The sequence below is a fragment of the Salmo trutta genome, chromosome 13, assembly GCF_901001165.1.
Source record: "Salmo trutta chromosome 13, fSalTru1.1, whole genome shotgun sequence".
NCBI classification, from domain to species: domain Eukaryota; kingdom Metazoa; phylum Chordata; class Actinopteri; order Salmoniformes; family Salmonidae; genus Salmo; species Salmo trutta.
In genome coordinates this window covers 56,577,071-56,601,939 of record NC_042969.1, presented here as the reverse complement: position 1 = coordinate 56,601,939, position 24,869 = coordinate 56,577,071, and the positions used below count along the sequence as shown (strand labels likewise).

At 43.5% G+C, this 24,869-nt stretch overlaps 1 protein-coding gene across 1 annotated transcript; it reads right to left on the bottom strand.

Annotated features, from left to right (window-relative positions):
* LOC115206115 (gap junction delta-2 protein-like) lies at positions 1 to 24,567 on the bottom strand. Its single transcript, XM_029772712.1, has 2 exons — positions 23,246 to 24,567; positions 1 to 2,461 (listed from the first exon to the last, which is right to left on the bottom strand). The coding sequence occupies exons 1-2, from the start codon at positions 23,314 to 23,316 to the stop codon at positions 1,618 to 1,620; spliced, it is 915 nt and encodes a 304-aa protein (XP_029628572.1). The 5' UTR covers positions 23,317 to 24,567; the 3' UTR covers positions 1 to 1,617.
* Between the last annotated feature and the right edge of the window lie 302 nt (positions 24,568 to 24,869).

Below are 24,869 nucleotides of genomic sequence, written 5' to 3'. Positions count from 1 at the left end.
TTGTCTGGCCTCACTTCAGGGTCAAAGGCCATTGTGCTGTAAATGTGGGATCCCTTTTAGAGTGTACCACTATTGTAGAAAAGCTGAACCCTGTCTTCAGTGGCGTTGAGCGAGTGTGTTGGGCTTTTATTGCTGGTGCTACAGAGCTTTCCCAACGAGAGTTTCTTTCTCTCTCCCGTCTGTCTTCAAGGATCATGGTACAGCGCTTATTGTCAATCTTTTCTTTGTCTCTTAAAGGCATGCCTGCTGATCATCACATATGAGAGAGATGCAGCACAAACCAGTAGGTGAACATGTTCTCTGTCAGGAGTACAATTCATGACAACACTTTGTTCCTTTTAGAAGCACTGCTTGTGTACATGCCTTTTTCAAATACCTCATGCGATCCTCCTCTCAGACACAAATTCAGTTCCATCGATCGGAGGCAAAATGCTTTGAAATGAACAACAAAAGTACCCTCATGAAACCCAACCATGTGTTTCTTTGCCTCCCCTCCCTCCATAAAGACAAATACATCTATTTTTATATACTCTCTCAACTAAAAGAGGAAATACTATGCAGGAACTTTCAAACAAGAAGTAAATCCAAAGTATGGTACCAATTTTGTCACGAAGAGAATAAATCAACTCATAATAATGATATCATAAACATTTGAAATTAGTAATACAATGATCTGGTTCTTCTCCATGGAGATTGCAAGGAGAAGGTTCCTCTTCTACTCTCTCTTATTCCCTATGTCTCGCTCTCATTTTATTTGTATCTTTATTTCAGTCAGTCACAAACACACACAACACGCTGGAATGCTGGAGAGATGTTGGTGTGGCGGGGAACGGTTTGTGACTGTAGAGGTGTGGTTTATGCGTGACCTCCTTGGGGTTGTCTCTAAAGTTTACACGGAGGAGAAGACATTACTGTCATACACCCTCAGTCTCAACGGTGCAGGTGCCAGCAGTGGAGAAGTAGAGAAAAAATGATTTCAGTATTCCTTCATGGTGTTTGTGTTAATAATTATTTGCCAGGAGACAAAATGTAAACAGCAGTTTCTTCTGGCACCAGCTCCAGGACTCCCGAACACTGGCTCTCTCTGTCATTGTAATCTCTGGAGACCAGCTTGAGAGGAACATCATTCTCTCTCCACACCAGCAAAGAGGGGATAGAGAGTCGACACCCTGTGTGCTGCTTGTGGAGAGTCGGATCATCGCTGTGACAGCTCTTCCGCTCCTTCCCAGTTAACGACCCCTCCTGCTCTCTTCATCACGGATGACATAAGCCAGAACAGCATCATGACATAGCATACCCTTCGGTCCCCTTCTCCACCCCACCGCCCCTGGCCCGGAAACCCTACAACAGCCAGAAGCCTCTCCTTAAAGACTTCCGTACAGCACTTTGGGAACGTCCCAATAAAAAAAATCATACACATGACAAGGTATGACAAGAACAGGTGCAGCTGGTCTCATAATAAATAGAAAATACAGCAAATATTCCTTGGCAGTTTTTTCACCGTCCCCCTCCTCCTCTTTCCATTAAAACTCTAAAAAGAGAGAGTGGAATGGAGTGGTCGTCCCACTCGTTCCCTACCCTGCCCTCGCACTTACCCAGCGTATAGACCTGTCTCCATCAGACGTAGGCGGATTCGCTGGACTGGGTCCTGCCCATGTTGGGGGGCTGCGACATGTGGGTCATGTCCTTCTTGCGGATCTCGCAGATGGACTTCCGGCGGGCCTGCACGCCCCGGATGGCTGCCTTGATCTTCTTCCAGCCCAGATGGTTGAGCTCTGCCAGGTTGAGCAGCACGCATATGCCGCTCACGGCGAACATGAAGACCAGGAAGACCGTCTTCTCGGTGGGCCGCGACACGTAGCACTCCACCTCCTTCACGCAGGGGTAGCGGTCGCACTCGAAGATGCCCGGCACGCTGAAGCCGTATAGGAAGTACTGTCCCACCAGAAAGCCGATCTCCAGTGCGTTACGGAACACCACCTGGATAATGTAGAAGCGCGAGATGCCCTCCTGCTGGCGCTGCTTGGACTTCTTGCTGTGTGTGAGCCCCCGCGGCACATTGGGGATCTCCTTGACCTCCATGCAGTCATGCTCGTCCTTCCCACCACCGTCGCCGTGGTGCACCAGGATGCCGTTGATGTTACGAAGCTTCCTGGCGCCACTTTGCCCGTAATCCGAACGCTCCAGCAGTGGGTAGAGGAAGGAGTAGCGTCTGTCACGCTGCTTGGCCGACTGGTGCACAGAGTAGGTGATGAAGCACAGGCTGGGCGTACACACCAGAATGATCTGGAAGACCCAGTAGCGGATGTGGGAGATGGGGAAGGCCTTGTCGTAGCAGGCCTGGTTGCAGCCCGGCTGCAGGGTGTTGCAGATGAACATGGTCTGCTCGTCCTCGTACACCGTCTCGCCAACGATGGCCACGATCAGGATCCGAAAGATCACCACCACGGTCAGAAGAATCCTGTATGAGAGAGGCACACAGAGAGAGAGAGAGAGAGAGAGAATAGAAAATACATACGTGTTACAGTTAACAACTGGAGGGAGTGGTGAAGAGAGAAAGGATAGTAGAAGACCAATAAAACATATTGGATTAAAGAGACTGAAGTAGCTTTGGGCACAGCAGGAGCAAGAGAGAGAGAGAGAACTTGGATAAGAGAGGTGGAGTTGTGGGAACGATGAGTAGTGATAGGTAAGGATGTCACTGTTCCTTTAGATAAGGTAGAACAAGGGATTCATCTAGAGCACATTCATCTGCTGAGCACAATATCTACAGTGCATTCAGAAAGTATTTAGCCCCCGTTTACTCTTTCCACATTTTGTTACGTTACAGCCTTATTCTAAATTGGATTAAATCGTTTTTTTTTCTCCTCATCAATCTACACACTATACCCCATAAAGACAAAACAAAAACAGGTAAATTGATGAAGAACAAAAATTATTTAATACATTTTAGAGTAAGGCTGTAAAGTAACAAAATGTGGAAAAAGTCAAGGGGACTGAATACTTTACGAATGCTTATAGTTGTCAATAACCTCTACTTCACTCTTCCTATTCAAGTTCAACCCATTTCCTAAAGCATATCAAACCAGACTTTCCAGAACACTGCACTTTGTTCTCCCACCATCATTCACCTTTTGTGTACAGGAAATAAGCACAGCAAGTATGAAATACTGTTAAACCAACTTAAAATACAGTATCCAAAAGTGTTGCTTTTGGCCAAGTGAATCATTTAAAAAATCTACTTTTACCGTCCATGTCAAGGTTTTTGCTTTGTCATTATGGGGTATATTGTGTAGATTGATGGGGGGGTGAGAGTTTAATACGTTTTACAATGAGGCTGTAACGTAACAAAATGTGGGAAAAGTCAAGGTGTCTGCATACTTTCCAAATGCACTGTATATTAGAGAAATAACAATTATTACGTGAATATTTTTTCCGTGCTACTTCCAGTCATTTTATCTCCAGCGCAACAGTCATTTAAAACAGGGACATGACACATCTCTCTGCTTCATGGTCTAATTTTAGCGTCAGGCTCATTTAACACGTAACACTCATCTCAGTCCCTGCTAAAGTGGATCTTGCTGTAATTAATTTTGTAACACACGATCTCTGTCTTCCCATTTTTCCTTTCCCCTTAGCAACCGATGACACTATGCACCTTGTCTGCAGTTTACGTGCTATTTCTGTTCGTGTGACAGAGGGGGGAGAGAGAGATTACTGTGGTAGTGGGGGTGTGAAGCAATTCACTGTGATTTTTCAGTGGTGTGCTTAATGTGACATGTTGAGACGTATGTATACAAGTGTATGCGCTGCTTTTGTATAGCGTAGGGCTACGATTTCATTATGTGAGTGGGCTTCAGAGGCACTCTCCTTTTTCACTGTCAATTGAACTCAGACACTCTCATTCAAAGCTCTCTTCTCATTCATTTTTCATACAAACACAGCAGGCATTTTAACGCGAGCCTTTTTTTTTGCAGCTCTCGAAGAGTTCAGAGCAATTCACACTTGAATTGAACCTGTATTATAAATCATCATTATTACTCCATGCGCGCAGGGCACAGGTTTACCCACCTGCGTCTGACGATACCAATCCATTGGTCCTGGAACTCATTAACAATATTGTGATAACTTTTATGAAGCGATGACAATATAACAAAGTGGGATTGTCACCTTAGTTGCCAAATAGTTGGATGCGGTTCAGCTGATGTGGGTGAATTGGTAACCTACCAATCGGAGCGGCTTTACTGGCCTGCACATGCCACAGCTGTGGTTTCAAGGGGCATATTTCATCTGACCCAAAGTCAGCTGCTACTCACATGTAGGCCTACCTCTCATCATAGACAGAGACTGCAGAGGTAAAAGAGAAGACATGCTCCCAATCCGCCCACCTGTATTCTGATGTGCCGGATGGAAATGCAGTAGAGAAAAGATGAAATGCTTTTCCCCTTGTCGCCAGTTTAGGACTGAGTATTCACTATAGCAGTTCTAGAGCATTGTGCCAGCTAGCACGGTATCAGTCACGGGATGTGAAAAAGTATTAGGTACAGAGGAAAAACATCAAATTACTGTCGAATTAGTTACAGACAGGGATTAAAAATCACCAAAGAATGCAGGAGCTAGAGATTTCCTTGACTAAAAAAAATGCCATGAGAGAACAAAATCTCATCAGGGAGAATGAATTATATAATGCTTCCACAGGCAAACCAGCAACCTTAATCTGCACCAGGGCCAATGGAAGATTCTAGGCATTAGGCCTAGTAGTTTGTTTAATGCCATCGAATAGCTTTAGATTATCTATGCCCATAACCCCCACCTGCTTCTTCTCCTCTTTTCCCTTCACTATCTCTCTTTCTGTCTTTCTGTGCTCCTGCTCCTACCATCTCACTCACTCCCTAACCCCCCTCTCTTTCACTCCCTATCTCTGCCTGGCACTGCAACAGAATAAGCTCCAAATAGAGACTATTTCTCTTTTTTGGGGGGAAGCATTTTTGATACCATTGTCGGCAGACCCTGTTTAACATTAAAAGGAAATCTCTTTTGTGAATCTTGCAAAAACGTCCAAAACTTGCTGAGTAGTACTCCTGTCCTCCCCCTCAACAGCCTGTATTTGTTTGTCGTTAAATTAACACCCTGTCTGTGTTTTCATCCAATCCCCAGTCAAAACATTATGCCCAGAACCCAAACGGCTTCTTTTAATTTGATCATGGTTTCTCTCTCAAAAGTTGATGACAAAAGTCAGGGGGAGGTTTATTTGTATCTACAGTGATCAGTAACTAACAGTGTGCACCAACATGTGAAATTATACATTCTTTTTCAGAGTGAAGCATTGTCACAACCGTCCGCACACAAACCACTGAGCAGCTTGCATTGTTTGCTTGCAAAAAAAAAAATACAGAGATGCCATTTGAAGTGATGCTGCTGTACCATTGTTGTTATGGAGGAAGAACAGCCCCTGTTAAACCATACGGTCATGAATGTCACTCTTCCCTAAGTGTTTCTTTATGTAACCCCTGGAGATAATATGTTGATTGAGGAAAGTGGGTACGAGAGGAAGGAGGGGGGCTCCCTGGTGCCTTTACCCACAAACCCCCTCCCTCCCCTCTTCTCTCCCCTCGCACCCAACTTCCTCTGCCAGTTACCATGGCAACAACCGATGGGAAGAAAAGTGAGAGGTGCTCATGAGCTCTGATTTGAGCCGAGGACCAGCTAAAGTGAAGAAAGGCAACTTAACTACCCAGCAAGCTGAGAAAAAAACACCAGCAATAACAATGCTATCAAATCATACTGGAACTGTCATCTGTGGATGGAAGCCAGATAACAGTCGTTCTACACCCAGGAGAGAACATCTCTCACGACCTGTTGTATAGAATGTTGCAGACATGGTTGATCTATGATGGAATCTTATTGATAACCACGAACACGAATGATATACACTAATATTAAAAAGACACTAGAGAAGTGTATGTGTTCCATCTGTCTTAGGCTCCCGAGTGGCGCAGAGGTCTAAGGCACTGCATCTCAGTGCAAGAGGCGTCACTACAGTCCCTGGTTTGAATCCAGGCTCTATCACATCCGGCCATGATTGGGAGTCCCATAAGGCGGCGCACAATTGGCCCAGCGCCGTCATTGTAAATAAGAATTTGTTCTTAACTGACTTGCCTGGTTAAATAAAGGTTAGATAAATAAATAGGCTAGGTCATGTTATTAGAAAGTATTCCAGTCTTTTTCAGTAAGTGATGGCTGAAAAAGCGATCCATACAAAAGAAGCTGTGAAGAGTCAAAGCTGGCTTGTTTGCCCTATGATTTAAGCGTTCCCCATGTGATACTGCTGTGTAATCCTCTTAAAGGGCTCCCTCTTTGCCTGGCTTCTGCTGCTGCTTTACCTGGCCTCATCCCTTTAACTCTCTCTATAAAGTATTTCCCTGGCTGCCTCGTGCCTGTCTTGTGTCAGGCTAACAAGGTTGAGCATCAATAGGACCTGGTTGACTTGACAGCAGGCCATTTGGCACCTAGCCCACAGCTACAGTACGTCTTCCTTCAGGTCAGGTCAGAATCTGTCCCGTTTAGCCAATACTGTATCGACTCTCCCCAGAGAATGTAGCCTATTTCCTCAGCCGCTCACACACACACACACACACACACACACACACACACACACACACACACACACACACACACACACACACACACACACACACACACACACACACACACACACACACACACACACACACACACACACACACCTATATGTCCATACATATACACACATACAGTGTATGAAATCATACACACACATGCTTACGTACTGTATATAAAACATCATCATCAGCACAGACACACTTACATTAATACACAGCCACATACCCAGTCAAGCATACACACAAAATACATGATGCAAATAGTCAGAAAGAATTATTACTGGGCTGTCCATTACAAATCCACCCACCTTAGAGAGCCCGGGAAGAACACAGGAATGTCAGACATTACAGACACAATCAGCTTTCTAAAGCTCGGCAACAGCTGTGTGTGTGAGTGTCATTGCGTATCTGTTTGCTTGGGTGTGTCTGTTGGCTTGTGTGTGTTTGCGTGTGTGTGAGTGTGGGTGGCACTCTGTTGGCAGGGGAGCGGCGCCCCTCTGCTCCTTCTGTCACCGATTGGAATGTGACAGAGATGGAGGTCCAGGATAGCCCTCAAGACCGGAACACACCCTCTGTGGCAGAGCCAGTACACACTGCTCAGTGCTAAGTGTGTGTGTGTGTGTGTGGGTGTGTGTGTGTGTCACTGGCTGTGGGTTTTTGTGTAGTTTGTGTGAGAGATATAGAGTCAATACCGTATGTGTGTGTAGATGGGTAGAAGGTAACGATCCGTGTCTGTGTTTTTTGTGTGTCTATATAGGTCTAAAGTCTATGCCGTACGGATGTAAATCTCATTTGTAGACCTCTGACGTGAGACAGTACCCACTATCTACTTCTCATGAAGTCCTACCACTGTCCTGAAAACAAACACATTCAGCCCCCCCCCATGGACACACACAAGGGAAGTAGAGTGACTGGAGCTGCATTTTGTACTGATGATTTCATTATACACAGCACAGCCGTGATTAATCCATATTTACTACCCGAGTAGCTCCAAGTACACTCACAGTCTCACAGCAGTCCTTTACAGAGTCACAGAGACCTCCACTCCACAGTAATCAACTGATAACAGTATAGGTGAGCTATAGGGCTGGTATCGTCATGGCAACACAGCCATCAGTGTAGAGTGCCGGGTTTTGGGAAGGTCATGAGGTGTGAGCTGGGAAGAGAGCAGCAGTCAGCGATCGGGATGGGAGCACGACTATAATCCACATTTAATCTGCTGTTTTGGACAATCCAGTGTGGCCCATGCCAACGCCAAAACCCAAATCACTTTCAGTCACACATGCTGGAAGCATTCTCCACTGACCCCTAGCCACACATGGTTAGCACACACTCCTCTATCGCTCCTAAATCTATTCTGAACATGTACAGTACTGAGAAGTATTCTAAATCTATTCTAAACATGTACAGTACAGAGAAGTATTCGAAATCTATTCTAAACATGTACAGTACAGAGAAGTATTCGAAATCTATTCTAAACATGTACAGTACAGAGGACCCCAGACATTATGATTCACGAGACATGTCACATCAAGATTGATGTGTACAGTTAGTGAATCAATGTAAAAAATAACAAATTGCTAGTTGTGCATTTCAGTGTAATGAAAGTCTACATTTTGGGTGAAGGTTATGCATTTTAATGCTTGTGTGTTTACCTGTTTATAGGTGGGGGGAGAAAGAGAGGGAAAGAGAAAAAGAGTGGAGGAGAGGTCAGTGACTCTGGCTGTTGAAGGGCTGTTAATGAGGGTTCAGTCCATGAGTCAGCGCTTATGACTTCCAGGGGTTATAAATGACCGTAAGACTCACAGGGAGAGAATAGAATAGACACAGTGTCCCAGACCACTCTTAATTATTATCTTATTAACGCATGTCAACAACTAAACAGCCATGGAGCCATAGATTCAGAGAGGGACATACCATGGTTTGTCAGAGATTAAGTAAAGGCCTCATCGTTTCAGCCTCACACTAGTGTTGGGCTCTCAACAACAGAAACAGTGAGTTTTCATTATCTTACTTAGCAAGAAGCATATGAAAGGTTGTATCAGTCTGTTAGGAGCCTTTTCCCTTTATTCTAAGCTTCCGTAGACTCATAATGAGATCCACTGACTGTACAAAGACACCAGTGCTCTCGCTCTATCTCTGAGAGTAAGATGGATGAAGTGTCTGTGGGTATTGATTGGCACCTGGGGTGCAGATCATATCTATCCCATACATCTCTGACACATTGTCTTATACCGCCTCTCTCAATGTTTTTCTATTTTAATAATCTCTCTCTCTCTCTCTGAACAGATAGAACTAGAAGGCCTTGAGAGGGAGGGTGGAACTGAGACACAACCTGCATCTTATCATTCTGCTGCAATGTTTGGGCTATAGGCATGATGAGGGGAGATATGGCATTAGTGTGTGTGTGTGTGTTTGTCCATTGTGTCCAACGTTGTCCCTCAGGGCTGACAGCAATAGCTGTCAGGCCTTTGTGAGTGAGCCAGACAGCTCAGTTACACACACACACACACACACACACACACACACACACACACACACACACACACACACACACACACACACACACACACACACACACACACACACACACACACACACACACACACACACACACACACACACACACACACACACACACACACACAAAAGGTGTGATGAAAAAGGGGGTGATGCTCCCATCTGAGGCCAAAGGAGAACAGACACATGGACCACTGCTCTCTCCCTGTGTGTGTGTGTGTGTGTGTGTGTGTGTGTGTGTGTGTGTGTGTGTACAATACATGTCCCAAATGTTTGTAACACAATTTACTTGGAAAGAGTGGAAATCAATTCAGTATATTCTTGCCAGTCAAATGACCTCTCTCTCTCTGCAGCATGGTGAGTTGAATGCTGAATAGTTAATGGGAAGATAAGTGAATTTGATGTTTTAGGTGGAGTGTGAAGTCATTGTCACATTTAGCATGCGGTTATTCATATTTGGCTGCTAACAGTGTGTGGCTTACTCAGTTTTGGCAGTGGAAACATTTGCCTGAGAGTGTAAGAGTAAATATAGCATCCGTACTGCAATTTGCTTACGCTTGTGTTTGTATGTTCGGCCGGCCATCTGGCTGTATGACTGTGTGTGTGTGTGTGTGTGTTGGGGGGCGAACTTGTGAGTCAGATGAGGATCTGTTTCACAAGTGTCTGTTTATGTTTGTCTATCTGTGTTGGAGGGAGCGTGGCGTCCGTCCTTTATTGGTCTGTGTAAGGTGTTTCACTGGTGTTTGTGTGCGTGAATAAGTATGTATTTGTGTGTGTGTGTGTGAGCTGTCTGGCTCTCTCATCAGCTTCTAGCACTTTGACTCAACCACACACAGCAGCTGCTGCTGTCAGCCCTGAGGGACAACGTTGGACACAATGGACAAACACACACACACACACTAATGCCATATCTCCCCTCATCATGCCTATAGCCCAAACATTGCAGCAGAATGATAAGATGCAGGTTGTGTCTCAGTTCCACCCTCCCTCTCAAGGCCTTCTAGTTCTATCTGTTCAGAGAGAGAGAGAGAGATTATTAAAATAGAAAAACATTGAGAGAGGCGGTATAAGACAATGTGTCAGAGATGTATGGGATAGATATGATCTGCACCCCAGGTGCCAATCAATACCCACAGACACTTCATCCATCTTACTCTCAGAGATAGAGCGAGAGCACTGGTGTCTTTGTACAGTCAGTGGATCTCATTATGAGTCTACGGAAGCTTAGAATAAAGGGAAAAGGCTCCTAACAGACTGATACAACCTTTCATATGCTTCTTGCTAAGTAAGATAATGAAAACTCACTGTTTCTGTTGTTGAGAGCCCAACACTAGTGTGAGGCCGAAACGATGAGGCCTTTACTTAATCTCTGACAAAGCATGGTATGTCTCTCTCTGAATCTATGGCTCCATGGCTGTTTAGTTGTTGACATGCGTTAATAAGATAATAATTAAGAGTGGTCTGGGACACTGTGTCTATTCTATTCTCTCCCTGTGAGTCTTACGGTCATTTATAACCCCTGGAAGTCATAAGCGCTGACTCATGGACTGAACCCTCATTAACAGCCCTTCAACAGCCAGAGTCACTGACCTCTCCTCCACTCTTTTTCTCTAACCCCCCCACCACCTCCTCTCACTTAAGATTCCTAATCATCTGTTGATTGTTTACCCAGGTGTTTGGGGGTACAGTAAATAGTAGAGTGGAGCCGTCACATCTGGATTAAGCCAGTCAGAACCCCACTGAGAGAAAAACACTCGGAAGTCTCTGAATGTAACAACTTTGTATAGGATATCTTTCGGCTTTTTCAAAGTGACATGGTTTATCCAAACACTCATCCATACACATAAGACAAGGGTTTATCTGGATGACTTTAACAGGGATGACAGGGAGTTTAGCGTTAAAGGATTGTAAGGATGAGTCATTTGGAATAATGGAAAGAAAATAAGAAACAGTGAGAGAGAAGGAGTGGGTTGTGGGAGGAAAGAGTGAAAGGGGAGATGGGTGGGAGATATGGAATGAGAACAGAAAACTGGAAAATCATGAAAGAGACATCCAGTGGAGAGGAAAATAAGGGAAATGAGAATATATTTGCATCGAAATGCATTTGTACACATATTTCTATACACGGTGGTGCATGTTGATAGGCACATTTATTGGCTGTAGGGCAGGGGTCAGCAACAGGTCTCCCGCGGAACCAAAACTGACCCGCACAAAAAAGTTGGTCCGCCAACGTTTTTTGGGGGGTGGATTTAATACTGAGCAAAAATATGAACGCAACATGTAAAGTGTTGGTCCCAAGATTCATGAGCTGAAATAAAAGCTCCCAAAACTTTTCCATATGCACAAAAAGCTTATTTTTCTCAAATTTTGTGCACAAATCTGTTTACGTCATTGTTAGTGAGCATTTCTCCTTTGCCAAGACAATCCATCCACCTGACAGGTGTGGCATATTAAGAAGCTAATTACACAGCATGATTATTACACCTTGTGCTTGGGATAATAATAGACCACTCTAAAATGTGAAGTTTTGTCACAAAACACAATAATACAGATGTCTCAAGTTTTGAGGGAGCATGCAATTGGCATGCTGACTGCAGGAATGTCCACCAGAGCTGTTGCCATTGAATTTAATGTTAATTTCTCTACCATAAGCCACCTCCAATGTTGTTTTAGAGATTTTGGTAGAACATCCAACTGGCCTCACAACCGCAGACTAGGTGTAACCTAGCCCAGGACCTCCACATCCGGGTTCTTCACCTGCAGGATCGTCTGAGACCAGCCACCCGGACAGCGGATGAAACTGTGGGTTTGCACAACCAAAGAATTTCCACACAAACTGTCAGAAATAGTCTCAGGGAAGCTCATCTGCGTGTTCGGCGTCGTAACCGACTTTGGTGGGCCAATGCTCACCTTTGATGGCTACTGGCACGCTGAAGAAGTTGGCTCTTCACAGATGAACCCCGGTTTCAACTGCACCGGGCAGATGGCAGATGGCAGACATTGTGAACAGAGTGCCCCATTGTGGTGGTGGGCTTATGATATGGGCAGGCATAAGCATAGACAACAAACACAATCAGCTTTAATACTGCAGATAGATTGTAGCTTCCATCAATGTTATTGTCTGCATCATTTCCAATACCCCATATACATTTTTTGTAAATATATATACAGTACATTTGGAAAAATATTCAGACCGCTTGACTTTTCCACATTTTTTTACGTTACAGCCTTATTCTAAAATGGATTAAATAGTTTCTACACACAATACCCTAGAATGACAAAGCAAAAACAGTTTGTTTTTTTTACATTTTTGCAAATTTATAAAAAATCTGAATCTGAAATATCACATTTAAATAAGTATTCAGACCCTTTACTCAGTACTTTGTTGAAGCACCTTTGGCAGCGATTACAGCCTCAAGTCTTCTTGGGTATGACACTACAAGCTTGGCACACCTGTATTTGGGGAGTTTTTCACGTTCTTCTCTGCAGATCCTCTCAAGCTCTGTCAGGTTGGATGGGGAGCGTCGCTGCACAGCTACAGTTGAAGTCGGAAGTTTACATACACTTAGGTTGGCATCATTAAAACTGTTTTTTCAACCACTCCACAAATTTCTTGTTAACAAACTATAGTTTTGGCAAGTCGGTTAGGACATCTACTTTGTGCATAACACAAGTACTTTTCACAGCAATTGTTTACAGACAGATTATTTCACTTATCATTCACTGTATCACAATTCCAGTGGATCAGAAGTGTACATACACTAAGTTGACTGTGCCTTTAAACAGTTTGGAAAATTCCAGAAAATGATGTCATGGCTTTAGAAGCTTCTAATTGACATCATTTGAGCCAATTGGAAGTGTACCTGTGGATGTATTTCAAGGCCTACCTTCAAACTCAGTGCCTCTTTGCTTGACATCATGGGAAAATCAATAGAATTCAGCCAAGACCTCAGAATTTTTTTTTTGACCTCCACAAGTCTGGTTCATCCTTGGGAGCAATTTCCAAATGCCTGAAGGTACCATGTTCATCTGTACAAACAATAGTATGCAAGTATAAACACCATGGGATCACGCAGCTGTCATACCGCTCAGGAAGGAGACACGTTCTGTCTCCTAGAGATGAACGTACTTTGGTGCAAAAAGTGCAAATCAATCCCAGAACAACAGCAAAGGACTTTGTGAAGATGCTGGAGGAAACCAGTACAAAAGTAGCTATATCCAAAGTAAAATGAGTCCTATACTGAGGATTGGCTTCCATCTGGCCACTCTACTATAAAGGCCTGATTGGTGGAGTGCTGCAGAAATGGTTGTCCTTCTGGAAGGTTCTCCCATCTCCACAGAGGAACTCTGGAGCTTTGTCAGAGTTTAGCTGTGCAGCCATCTCTAGGAAAAGTCTTGGTGGTTCCAAACTTTTTCCATTTAAGAATAATGGGGACCTTCAATGCTGCAAAACGTATTCGTATCCTTCCCCAGATCTGGGATCCCGAGTGGCGCAGCGGTCTAAGGTACTGCATCTCAGTGCTAGAGGGTCTGTTCGATTCCAGGCTGTATCACCACCGGCCGTGAATGGGTGGTGCACAATTGGCCCAGCGTCGTCTGGGTTTGGCCGGGGTAGGCCGTCGTTGTAAATAAGGATTTGTTCTTAACTGACTTGCCTGGTTAAATAAAATTAAAACATTTTAAAATGTGCCTCGATACAATCCTGTTTCGGAGCTCTACCGACAATTCCTTCAACCTCATGGCTTGGTGTTTGCTCTGACATGCACTGTCAACTGTGGGACCTTATATAGACAGCTGTGTGCCTTTCCAAATCATGTCCATTCAATTGAATTTACCACAGGTGGACTCCAATCAAGTTGTAGAAACATCTCGAGGATGATCAATGGAAAACAGGATGCACCTGAGCTCAATTTCGAGTCTCATAGCAAAGGGTCTGAATACTTCTGTAAATAAGGTATTTCATTGTTTTCATTTTTTTAATTAATTTGCAAAACTTTCTAAAAACCTGTTTTAGCTTTGTCATTATGGGGTATTGTGTGTAGATTGATGAATTTAGAATTTAATCAATTTTAGAATAAGGCTGTAACGTAACAAAATGTGGAAAAACTGAAGAGGTCTGAATACTTTCCGAATGCAGTGTATACATATATAATATATAGAATAATATATATATAAAATAATAGTGAAGACATCAAAACTATGAAATAACATATATGGAATCATGTAGTAAGCAAAAAAGTGTTAAACAAATAAAAATATATTTTAGATTCTTCAAAGTTGTCACAACGCTATCATCAAGGAAAAAGGTGTCTACTTTGAAGAATCTCAAATATAAAATATATTTAGATTTGTTCAACACTTTTTTGCTAACTACATGATTCCATGTGTTATTTCATAGTTTAGATGTCTTCACTATTATTCTACAATGTAGAAAATAGTAAAAATAAAGACAAAGCCTTGAATGAGTAGGTGTCCAAACTTTTGACGGGTACTGTGTGTATATATATATATATATATATATATATATATAAGTATGTTCACCCTTTGGAAATACCTGCATAAATTGGTCATAAAATTCCATCTGATCTTCATCTAGGTCACAACAATAGACAAACACAGTCTGCTTAAACTAATAACACACAAACAATTATACGTTTTCATGTTATTGAACACACTGTGTAAACATTCACAGTGCAGGGTAGGAAAAGTATGTGAACCCTTGGATTTAATAACTGGTTGACTCTCCTTTGGCAGCAATAACCTCAACCAAACGTTTTCTGTAGTTGCGGATCAGACCTGCACAACGGTCAGGAGGAATTTTAGACCATTCCTATTTACAAAACAGTTTCAGTTCCACAATATTCTTGGGATGACTGGTGTGAACTGCTCTCTTGAGGTCAGGCCACAGCATCTCAATTGGGTTGAGGTCAAGACTCTGACTGGGCCACTCCAGAAGGCGTGTTTTCTTCTGTTGAAGCCCTTCTGTTGTTGATTTATTTCTGTGTTTTGGGTCGTTGTCCTGTTGCATCACCCAACTTCTGTTGAGCTTCAATTAGCGGACAGATAGCCTTACATTCTCCTGCAAAATGTCTTGATAAACTTGGGAATTAATTTTTCCGGCGATGATAGCAAGCTGTCCAGGCCCTGAGGCAGCAAAGCAGCCCCAAACCACGATGCGCCCTCCACCATACTTTACAGTTGGGATGAGGTTTTGATGTTGGTGTGCTGTGCCTTTTTTTCTCCACACAGTGTTGTGTGTTCCTTCCAAACAACTCAACTTTAGTTTCATCTCTCCACAGAATATTTAGGCAATAGCACTGTGGAACATCCAGATGCACTTTTGTAAACTTCAGACGTGCAGCAATGTTTATTTTGGACAGCAGTGGCTTCTTCCGTGGTGTCCTCCCATGAACACCATTCCTGGTTAGTGTTTTACGTATATGCTACTCATCAATAGAGATGTTAGCATGTTCCAGAGATTTCTGTAAGTCTTTAGCTGACACTAGGATTCTTCTTAACCTCATTGAGCATTCTGCGCTGTGCTCTTGCAGTCATCTATACAGGACGGCCACTCCTAAGGAGAGTAGCAACAGTGCTGAACTTTCACCATTTATAGACAATTTGTCCTACTGTGGACTGATGAACATCAAGGCTTTTAGAGATACTTTTGTAACCCTTTCCAGCTTTATGCAAGTTAACAATTCTTAATCTTAGGTCTTCTGAGACCTATTTTGTTGGAGGCATGGTTCACATCAGGCAATGCTTCTTGTGAATAGAAAACTCTAATTTAGTGAGTTTTTTATAGGGCAGCTCTAACCAACGTCTCCAATCTCATCTCATTGATTGTACTCCAGGTTAGCTGACTCCTGACTCCAATTAGCTTTTGCATAAGTCATTAGCCTAGGAGGTCACATACTTTTTCCAACCTACACTGTGAATGTTTAAATTATGTATTTAATATAGACAAGAAAAATACAATAATTTGTGTGTTATTATATTAAGCACACTGCGTTTGTCTATTGTTGTGATTTAGATATAGATCAGATCAAATGTTATGACTCATTTATGCAAGAATCCAGGTAATTCCAAAGCGTTCACATACTTTTTCTTGCCACTGTATCTTTTTAAAATATATTTTCCTTTATTACGTTCCCCTAACTGTACCACCCCTCCCCTAATTGGAGTAAACTAATGGACAACAACACTTAGGCTTCCACTTCCAGCTTATACATACTATATACATTTTACGGACACAATGTATTTTTCTCTTCTTTTTTTATCCCATCCTTCAGCTACCCTCATCCCCTCCCATCTATCGCTGAAGACCATCCAGTTTTGCTTTCTAGTTGGCATATATTTTTGACTGTGCTATTTCCCAAAAAAATGTCCATTTCACAAAAATTCTGAACCTCTATACATTTTACGGACCCAATATATTTTACATTAGTGAACATGTTGTTTTTAGTCCCACCCTTCAGCTCCACTCAACCCCTCACATCTATCTCTTAACACCATCCAGTTTTGATTTCTATTTGCCATATATTTTTCATCTGTGCTGTGATGTTTCACAAAAGTTCTGAACCTTTCCAATTGCATTTTATTGATGGCAATTTGATACCGGGACGAGATTCTGAGGCCCATTGTTGGGCCATTCATCTGCCGCCATCACCTCATGTTTCAGGATGATAATGCATGGCCCCATGTCACAAGGATCTTTACACAATTCCTGGAAGCTGAAAATGTCCCAGTTCTTCCAGACATGTCACCCATTGAGCATGTTTGGGATTCTCTGGATCATGTAAGACAGCGTGTTCTAGTTCCCGCCAATATCCAGCAACTTTGCACAGCCATTGAAGAGGAGTGGGACTACATTCCACAGGCCACAATCAATAGCCTGATCAACTCTATGCGAAGGAGATGTGTCGTGCTACATGAGGCAAATGATGGTCACAACAGATACTGACTGGTTTTCTGATCCACGCCTCTATCTTTTTTTTAAGGTATCTGTGACCAATATGCATATCTGTATTCCCAGTCATGTGAAATCTATAGATTAGGGCCTAATTAATTTATTTCAAAAGATTGATTTCCTATATGAACTGTAACTCAGTAAAATTAACAGTAAAATCTTTTAAACTGTTGCATGTTCCATTTATATTTGTGTTCAGTGTAGTTTTTGGTTAAAAAAAGACCAGGAATTCAGCTAAAAAAATATGTAATTTAGGAAGTCTGTTCCCAAGTATTCCCACTAATAAAAAAAGAGACATATGTCTCAATGTCATCAAGGTTTATGATTATGTATTTGAAAATAACAAATCTCTTTTTGGGCTTAGTTGTGGTGAATTTGCAGTGTACAAATTATAATTATTTTCCAGCCCTCCGACCATTCGCTCCGATCTAGTTGCCTACCCATGCTGTAAGGGGAATAAGCGACTGTAAACACTCTAGGGGCCAATGTATCTGAAATGAGGACGGTAATAAATAGACCTGTGGGGGACTCCGCAATGATATTACCCTGAGGCAAGGCACAGAGTATGCCATGCCATGTAGGCTTGCTCCTCTACCTACAGTGCCTGGCAAAAGTGTTCATCCCCCTTGGTGTTTTTCCTATTTTGTTGCATTACAACCTGTAATTTAAATAGATTTTTATTTGGATTTCATATAATGGACATACACAAAATAGTCCAAATTGGTGAAGTGAAATGAAAAAATAACTTGTTTTAAAAAATTATAAAAAATAAAAAACAGAAAAGTGGTGCGTGCACATGTATTCACCCCTTTGCTATGAAGCCCCTAAATAAGATCTGGTGCAACCAATTACCTTCAGAAGTCACATAATTAGTTAAATAAAGTCCACCTGTGTGCAATCTAAGTGTCACATGATCTGTCACATGATTTCAGTACATATACACCTGTTCTGAAAGGCCCCAGAGTCTGCAACGCCATTAAGCAAGGGACACCATTAAGCAAGGGACACCACCAAGCAAGCGGCACCATGAAGACCAAGGAGCTCTCCAAACAGGTCTGGGACAAAGTTGTGGAGCAGTACAGATCAGTGTTGGGTTATAAAAAAATATCTGAAACTTTGAACATTCCACGGAGCACCATTAAATCCATTATTAAAAAATTGAAAGAATATGGCACCACAACAAACTTGCCAAAACTCACGGACCAGGCAAGGAGGGCATTAATCAGAGGCAACAAAGAGACCAAAGATAACCCTGAAGGAGCTGCAAAGCTCCACAGCGGAGATTGGAGTATCTGTCCATAGGACCACTTTAAGCTGTACTCTCCACCGAGCTGGGCTTTACGGAAGAGTGGCCAGAAAAAAAGCCATTGCTTAAAGAAAAAAATAAGCAAACACGTTTGGTGTTCGCCAAAAGGCATGTGGGAGACTCCCCAAAGATATGGTAGAAGGTACTCTGGTCAGATGAGACTAAAATTGAGCTTTTTGGCCATTAAGGAAAATGCTATGTCTGGTGCAAACCCAACACCTCTCATCACCCCGAGAACACAGTGAAGCATGGTGGTGGCAGCATCATGCTGTGGGGATGTTTTTCATCGGCAGGGACTGGGAAACTGGTCAGAATTGAAGGAATGATGGATGGCGCTAAATACAGGGAAATTATTGAGGGAAACCTGTTTCAGTCTTCCAGAGATTTGAGACTGGGATGGAGGTTGACCTTCCAGCAGGACAATGACCATGAGCATACTGCTAAAGCAACACTTGAGTGGTTTAAGGGGAAACATTAAAATGTCTTGGAATGGCCTAGTCAAAGCTCAGACCTCAATCCAATTGAGAATCTGTGGTATGACTTAAAGATTGCTGTACACCAGCAGAACCCATCCTACTTGAAGGAGCTGGAGCAGTTTTGCCTTGAAGAATGGGCAAAAATCCCAGTGGATCCCAGCTAGATGTGCCAGCTCATAGAGACATACCACAAGAGACTTGCAGCTGAAATTGCTGCAAAAGGTGGCTCTGCAAAGTATTGACTTTGGGGGGTGAATAGTTATGCACGATCAAGTTTTCTGTTTTTTTTGTCTTATTTCTTGTTTGTTTCACAATAAAAAATATTTTGCATCGTCAAAGTAGTAGGCATGTTGTGTAAATGAAATTATACAACCCCCCCCAAATCAATTGTAATACCAGGTTGTAAGAAAAGGAAAAATGCCAAGGGGGTGAGTACTTTTATGGTAAGTATAGTAGACCCTGTGTCTGGAAGCCATCCTTTGGGCTGGTTGCTTCAGCGCTACTATGATTAGTAAGTAATTTAACAAATCCATCAGGTTAAAATATCATACTAATTGGTGTCCAACCACATGGTTTCCACCAGGTTTAACCTGACTGGAGCATGTTCCCTCACATGTTCCATTACCTACTCCTCTATCCAAGTCGAACCCAACTCAAAATAATACGTTCATCAAATTGTATCTAACTCAAAACAAGAAGTTTCACCAACTCCTACTCCCTATGTCTGTTGCTGTCTACAATGTTTTCCCACCAACTGTCCATAGCGCTCATCAGTCATGAAGCTGGGTTATAGTCAAATCATTCTGATCTCTGCCTGTTTTGAGGCTCTTCCTTCCAACAATGGGCATCAGTGTCGAGATCAAAGGTTGGTTCAACAGGAACCCTGGTATGTGGCCAGTGTTTAGTCATGCTCTCTCTCTCTCCAGCCTGCATATCAATGGAAGGAAGCTACTATCTGATCTCAGCCAGGAATTCTATTTCCAAGTGGACGACGTCTGATAAATCATACACACACACACACACACACACACACACACACACACACACACACACACACACACACACACACACACACACACACACACACACACACACACACACACACACACACACACACACACACACACACTGTCTTGGGAAAGGAATGTGGCATCTCTCCCGCGTGTGTTAATGCTAATGCAATTAATGTGATTCATGTTGAAAAGCAGCCAGTTTGTTTTTGTGTCATCCTGAGGGAATGCACAGTGGCATCACCAGGGGGAATAAGGGAGCCATGATGCTTCCTTATTCCCTCGCATCTTCAGACAGTGACCAATGAGTAGCACCAAACCACAGTATAAGGACCAATCAGAGACTTGTGCTCAGGGGAATTTCCAGTTTCCACAATGTTTCTAAACAGCAATGATGCCAAGGTCGGATGTCATGTCATGGAGAGCCATCACTGTCTACCGCGGCTGAACAATAGTGAAGGCAATTGCCAGATAACATGCCAGTTACTTAGAGTAAAAGGGTTCTTCATTTGTCCCTATAGGAGAACCCTTTTTGGTTCAGGCAATGAACTCTTTTAGGTTCTAGATAGCATCTTTTTTTCTAAGAGTGTAACAATGGATGAAAAGCAAACATGACAAAATGAGTCAGCTACAAAACAGCTGCTTTAACTCTAACACTCCTCTTGCTTATGTTTATATTACCATCTTACACTTTCACACCATTGTCAGAGAGAGAGGACAGTTCGTACACTGACACTGTAACCATAGAAATAGAACTACTACAACAGAAAATCAGAACAATTACTTGAATATCGGAATACCATTCTAGTAATTACATTTCTATGACTGTAACCAGCCTCTGCAGACTGACGCGATGGCGCCTGCCTCTGTCAGAGAGTGAATAACACTTTGCTCTCACTCCTAGCGTGGTGACTAATTCAGATGATCAGTGTGGATCATGAATGAGTAGGGGAGGTGTGATCCTTCATAGCACCACTACTGCTGCCGGATACAGGCTGACTGGTCTGTCTCCTAATGGAAGCGCAGATCCGTGGAAGCCAGGGGGCAGGCAGTTTTGGCACTATGCATAATATACTGTAATTCTATAGCGCTAGTTCTGGAGGAACATTCATATAGACACACTGATTATGATAGTGTTATGAATGTGTTATGAAGTCCTTATGTAGGTACCCTTCAAATAATGTGTCACCCTATAATGAATGTGCTGAATAGTTGATAATGTAATGTATACACTCAAAGTATCTACTCTTGTATGACAAATGATGGACAACTAGCTATAGGGCCCAGTACTGTATTATGAGGTAGCCTACAGTCAATATTGGATGTTGGTTTTAATCTCTCTCTCTCTCTAGGCTTACAGTAGATTTGGCAAGACATGATTTTGTGATGAGAAAACATCAACAATGACTGACAGTGACAGCTCTTTTGTACTTCGCTGAGCTGCAGTTGCACTTTTAATCCTCCACTGCATTAGGACAACCAATGACATAAGAACCTTACAATTAATTTGTGATATAGTTCAAAACATACACTGCCGTTCAAAAGTAATTTACAACATTAACAATATCTACACTGTATTTCTGATCATTTTGATGTTATGGGACATTTCTAAGTGACCCCAAACTTTTGAACGGTAGCGTATATGTAATATAATGATATAATAACTCAAAAGCTCAGAGATTTCTCTTTACTAAGTAACAAAATGTACACCCCAAAATGCACCCTATTCACTTGATAGTATACTACATTACTTATGACCATGGTCATACGTAGTGCACTATACACTGAGTGTACAAAACATTATGAACATTATGCTCTTTCCATGACATAGACTGGCCTAGCTGAATCCAGGTGAAAGCTATGATCCCTTATTTATGTCACTTGTTAAATCCACTTCAATCAGTGTAGATGAAGGGGAGAAGACAGGTTAAAGAAGGATTTTTAAGCTTTGAGACAATTGAGACATGGATTGTGTATGTGTGCCGTTCAGAGGGTGAATGGGCAAGACAAAAGATTGAAGTGCCTTTGAATGGGGTATGGTAGTAGATGCCAGGCACTGTGGTTTGTGTCAAGAACTGTAACGCTGCTGGGTTTTTCCATGCTCAAGAGTTTTCCGTGTGTATCTAGAATAGTCTTGACACAACTGTGGAATCAACATGGGCCAGCATCCCTGTAGAACGCTTTCAACACCTTGTAGAGTCCATGCCCCGACGAATTGAGACTGTTCTGAGGGTAAAAGGTGGAGGGGTGCAACTCAATATTAGGAAGGTGTTCTTAATGTCTGGTATAGTCAGTGTGTAGGGAATAGGGAGCCATTTGGGATGCACAAAAAGCCAAATGAGCACACTTTCCACGGCAGTCTTGGAGCATTCATTTATCTTTATGCAGATGTCAGGGAGGACCAGTGACCACACTGCCCATAATGAGGACACAACCAACCCTACAGCTTTCTGTAGTGACTTCCCAGAAGACACACCAGAGAGGGTGTGAGAGAGCAAGGGAGAGAGAGAGAGAGAGAGAGCAAGAGAGAATACAGAGTGAGAGGAGCAAGTGAGCGAAAGTCAAATGAGGTCTCTGCATCCTCGTGCTGTTTCAAACTCTGACAGCTGAAGTCCCTTGGACCAATGGCATCTCTCCTCTCCCCCGTTCTCCCCCGTCCATTCTCCCCCTCCCTCCATCATACATCCCATCACTTTGTCCACAGGATTAAAACAAAGCCTCTCAGCTTCTGATCAGCCACTTTGGACAGGAAGCTACAGACTCAATCAGACCATATTTGCAACACATAGAGATGACACATAGAGGGGAAGGTTCATTGAGAGCCTCAAACTGACCATGCAGAAGAGAATATCCTCGCAATAAGCCCCCTATCCAATACCTAGCTTACAGTATATTCAAATCATCCCCATCAAAAACGATGGAGCATAGAGTGCCTTTTGCAGCCAACACCAGAGACATTTATTAACAATCTGCCCTTTTAAAATGGTAATGTATGTTCTTATTTTATTTTTGTATCATTTTAATGTTATGGCCATTGTGTTTGCGATTGAGCCTTCGGAATGGAATCCAAAGACAAAGTGAATGTGACATAAAAGCTTTTGAATGTAATGTAATTTAACCTCTAGATCAGGTCAATTCAAATCTGGACTTTGAAGCCAGTTCCACTACTGATTTTCAATATTTCCCTCTTAACCAGGGACTGATAATGACCTGGGACACCAGGTGGGTGCAATTCATTATCAGGTAGAACACAACCGGCAGTACTCTGGACCTGCAGGCTCAGATTTGAATACCCCTGCTCTAGATACCAGTATGCTGCTTACCTTCCGATCATGGTGGAATGCTGCTGGACGGCAGCCTCCAGGAGGCGCTCCAGGATGGTCCACTCCCCCATGATGGCCGTGGTTCCTCCTCTGGGCACAGGAAACCCGCTGTAGGCCCTCCTTCAGGGCTTCGAGGTGCCCTAGGCTCACCTGCGTCTACCCACCGGAGGGGAAGCGAGAGTGCTGCTGCTGGGTGGGACTGGGGGCAGAGGGCGTCCTCTACTACAGCTCACTGGGCCCCCATGGCTGCCTGGTGGATATCCATGGACCCTGACTCCACCCCCACCGCGCTGACCTGAGATGACTGGACCGGTGCTTCTCTGTGTGCCGGCGTGCAGACGCGCGCACGTACAAGCACTGTATCTGGTGGCAGAGTTGGTGTCCCTGTTTTCACTTGTTCTGTCCTCACGTGGGTTCTCTCTCTCTGCGATCCTGCCCTCTAGGTGTACCTGGCCTTTCTACCTATCTCTGTCTCCAGCTGCCCTGCTGCTTTCACACACACACACACACACACATACACACACCTGCTCGCTACCACAACACACATAGAAGAGCCTCACACTCTCTCCCCAGCTGTCGTAATCCCTCAGCCACTGTGCTGTGTCTGGTAAAACACAGTGAAACCAGGCTCACACACTCTAAACGCCCTGCCATGCACTGAGACTTACAGTGTGCAGGAACAGTGATTCATCGCACCCAGTCTCACACGCACACTTCATGCTCACACGCTCGCACATTGTCCTCAACAGTCAAAGATCAGCGTCTGTCTTCTCTCTCCACTCCTCCCTCATCCTCCTCTTCCCTCCCTCCACTGTCTCTCCTCCGTCCTCTCTCTCTCCTTCCCTGTGGCTAGTCTTGTGCTTCTCTGCCTCTCTCTCCACATCTCCCGAACAAGCTGCTACCTACCGCTCTCCCTCCACATTGTCTAGTTTTCTGCTTCACCCTCCGTCTCTCATCTCTCCTCGTTCTGTTCACACTGTCAGCGGAGTAGTGTACCTCTCTCTCTCTCTCTCTCGTTTACTCGCTCGTTCTCCCCCTCTCTCTGGCAGAGAGCGAGAGCAAATTGCTGCTCTGCTTGTAAGGAAAGCTCCCCACTGGTTTCTCTCAGCGTGCTAGAGGAATAATACCTCTTCTTCTTCTCCTCCCTCCCTCTGCTGCTTCTCTGCCTTCATCTTGCTACCCTCAGTTTGACTTCAGACTCTCTCCGTCTCCACCTGCCCACTCCCTCTCTCACTCTCTTACACTCTCCGTCTATCTGCAGGCACCCGGCTCGTGCGTGTCCAGAGGATTAGAGAGGAATCATCGCTCTGCTCCTCCCTCCCTCCCTCCTTCCCATGCTCTGTTTATCCCCTCCTCTCTCTCTCTCATCTTTCACTGTTCCACTCCAAATACAACACAACCGACACACAAACCATTTTCCATTATCACTCTTTTCCAGCCTTGCTTTTCATCCATCCCTCAATTTTTTCCACCTACTGGTTTGCCTGTTCTACCTCTCCTCTCACCTTCTGGGTGTACACAGAGCGTTCACATTGACAACTGTGTTTATTGGCACTGGCATGGTGTTGGGGGATGCAAATGTAGAATACTGTCATGGTCACCTTTGCTGTTATGGTCACTCTCA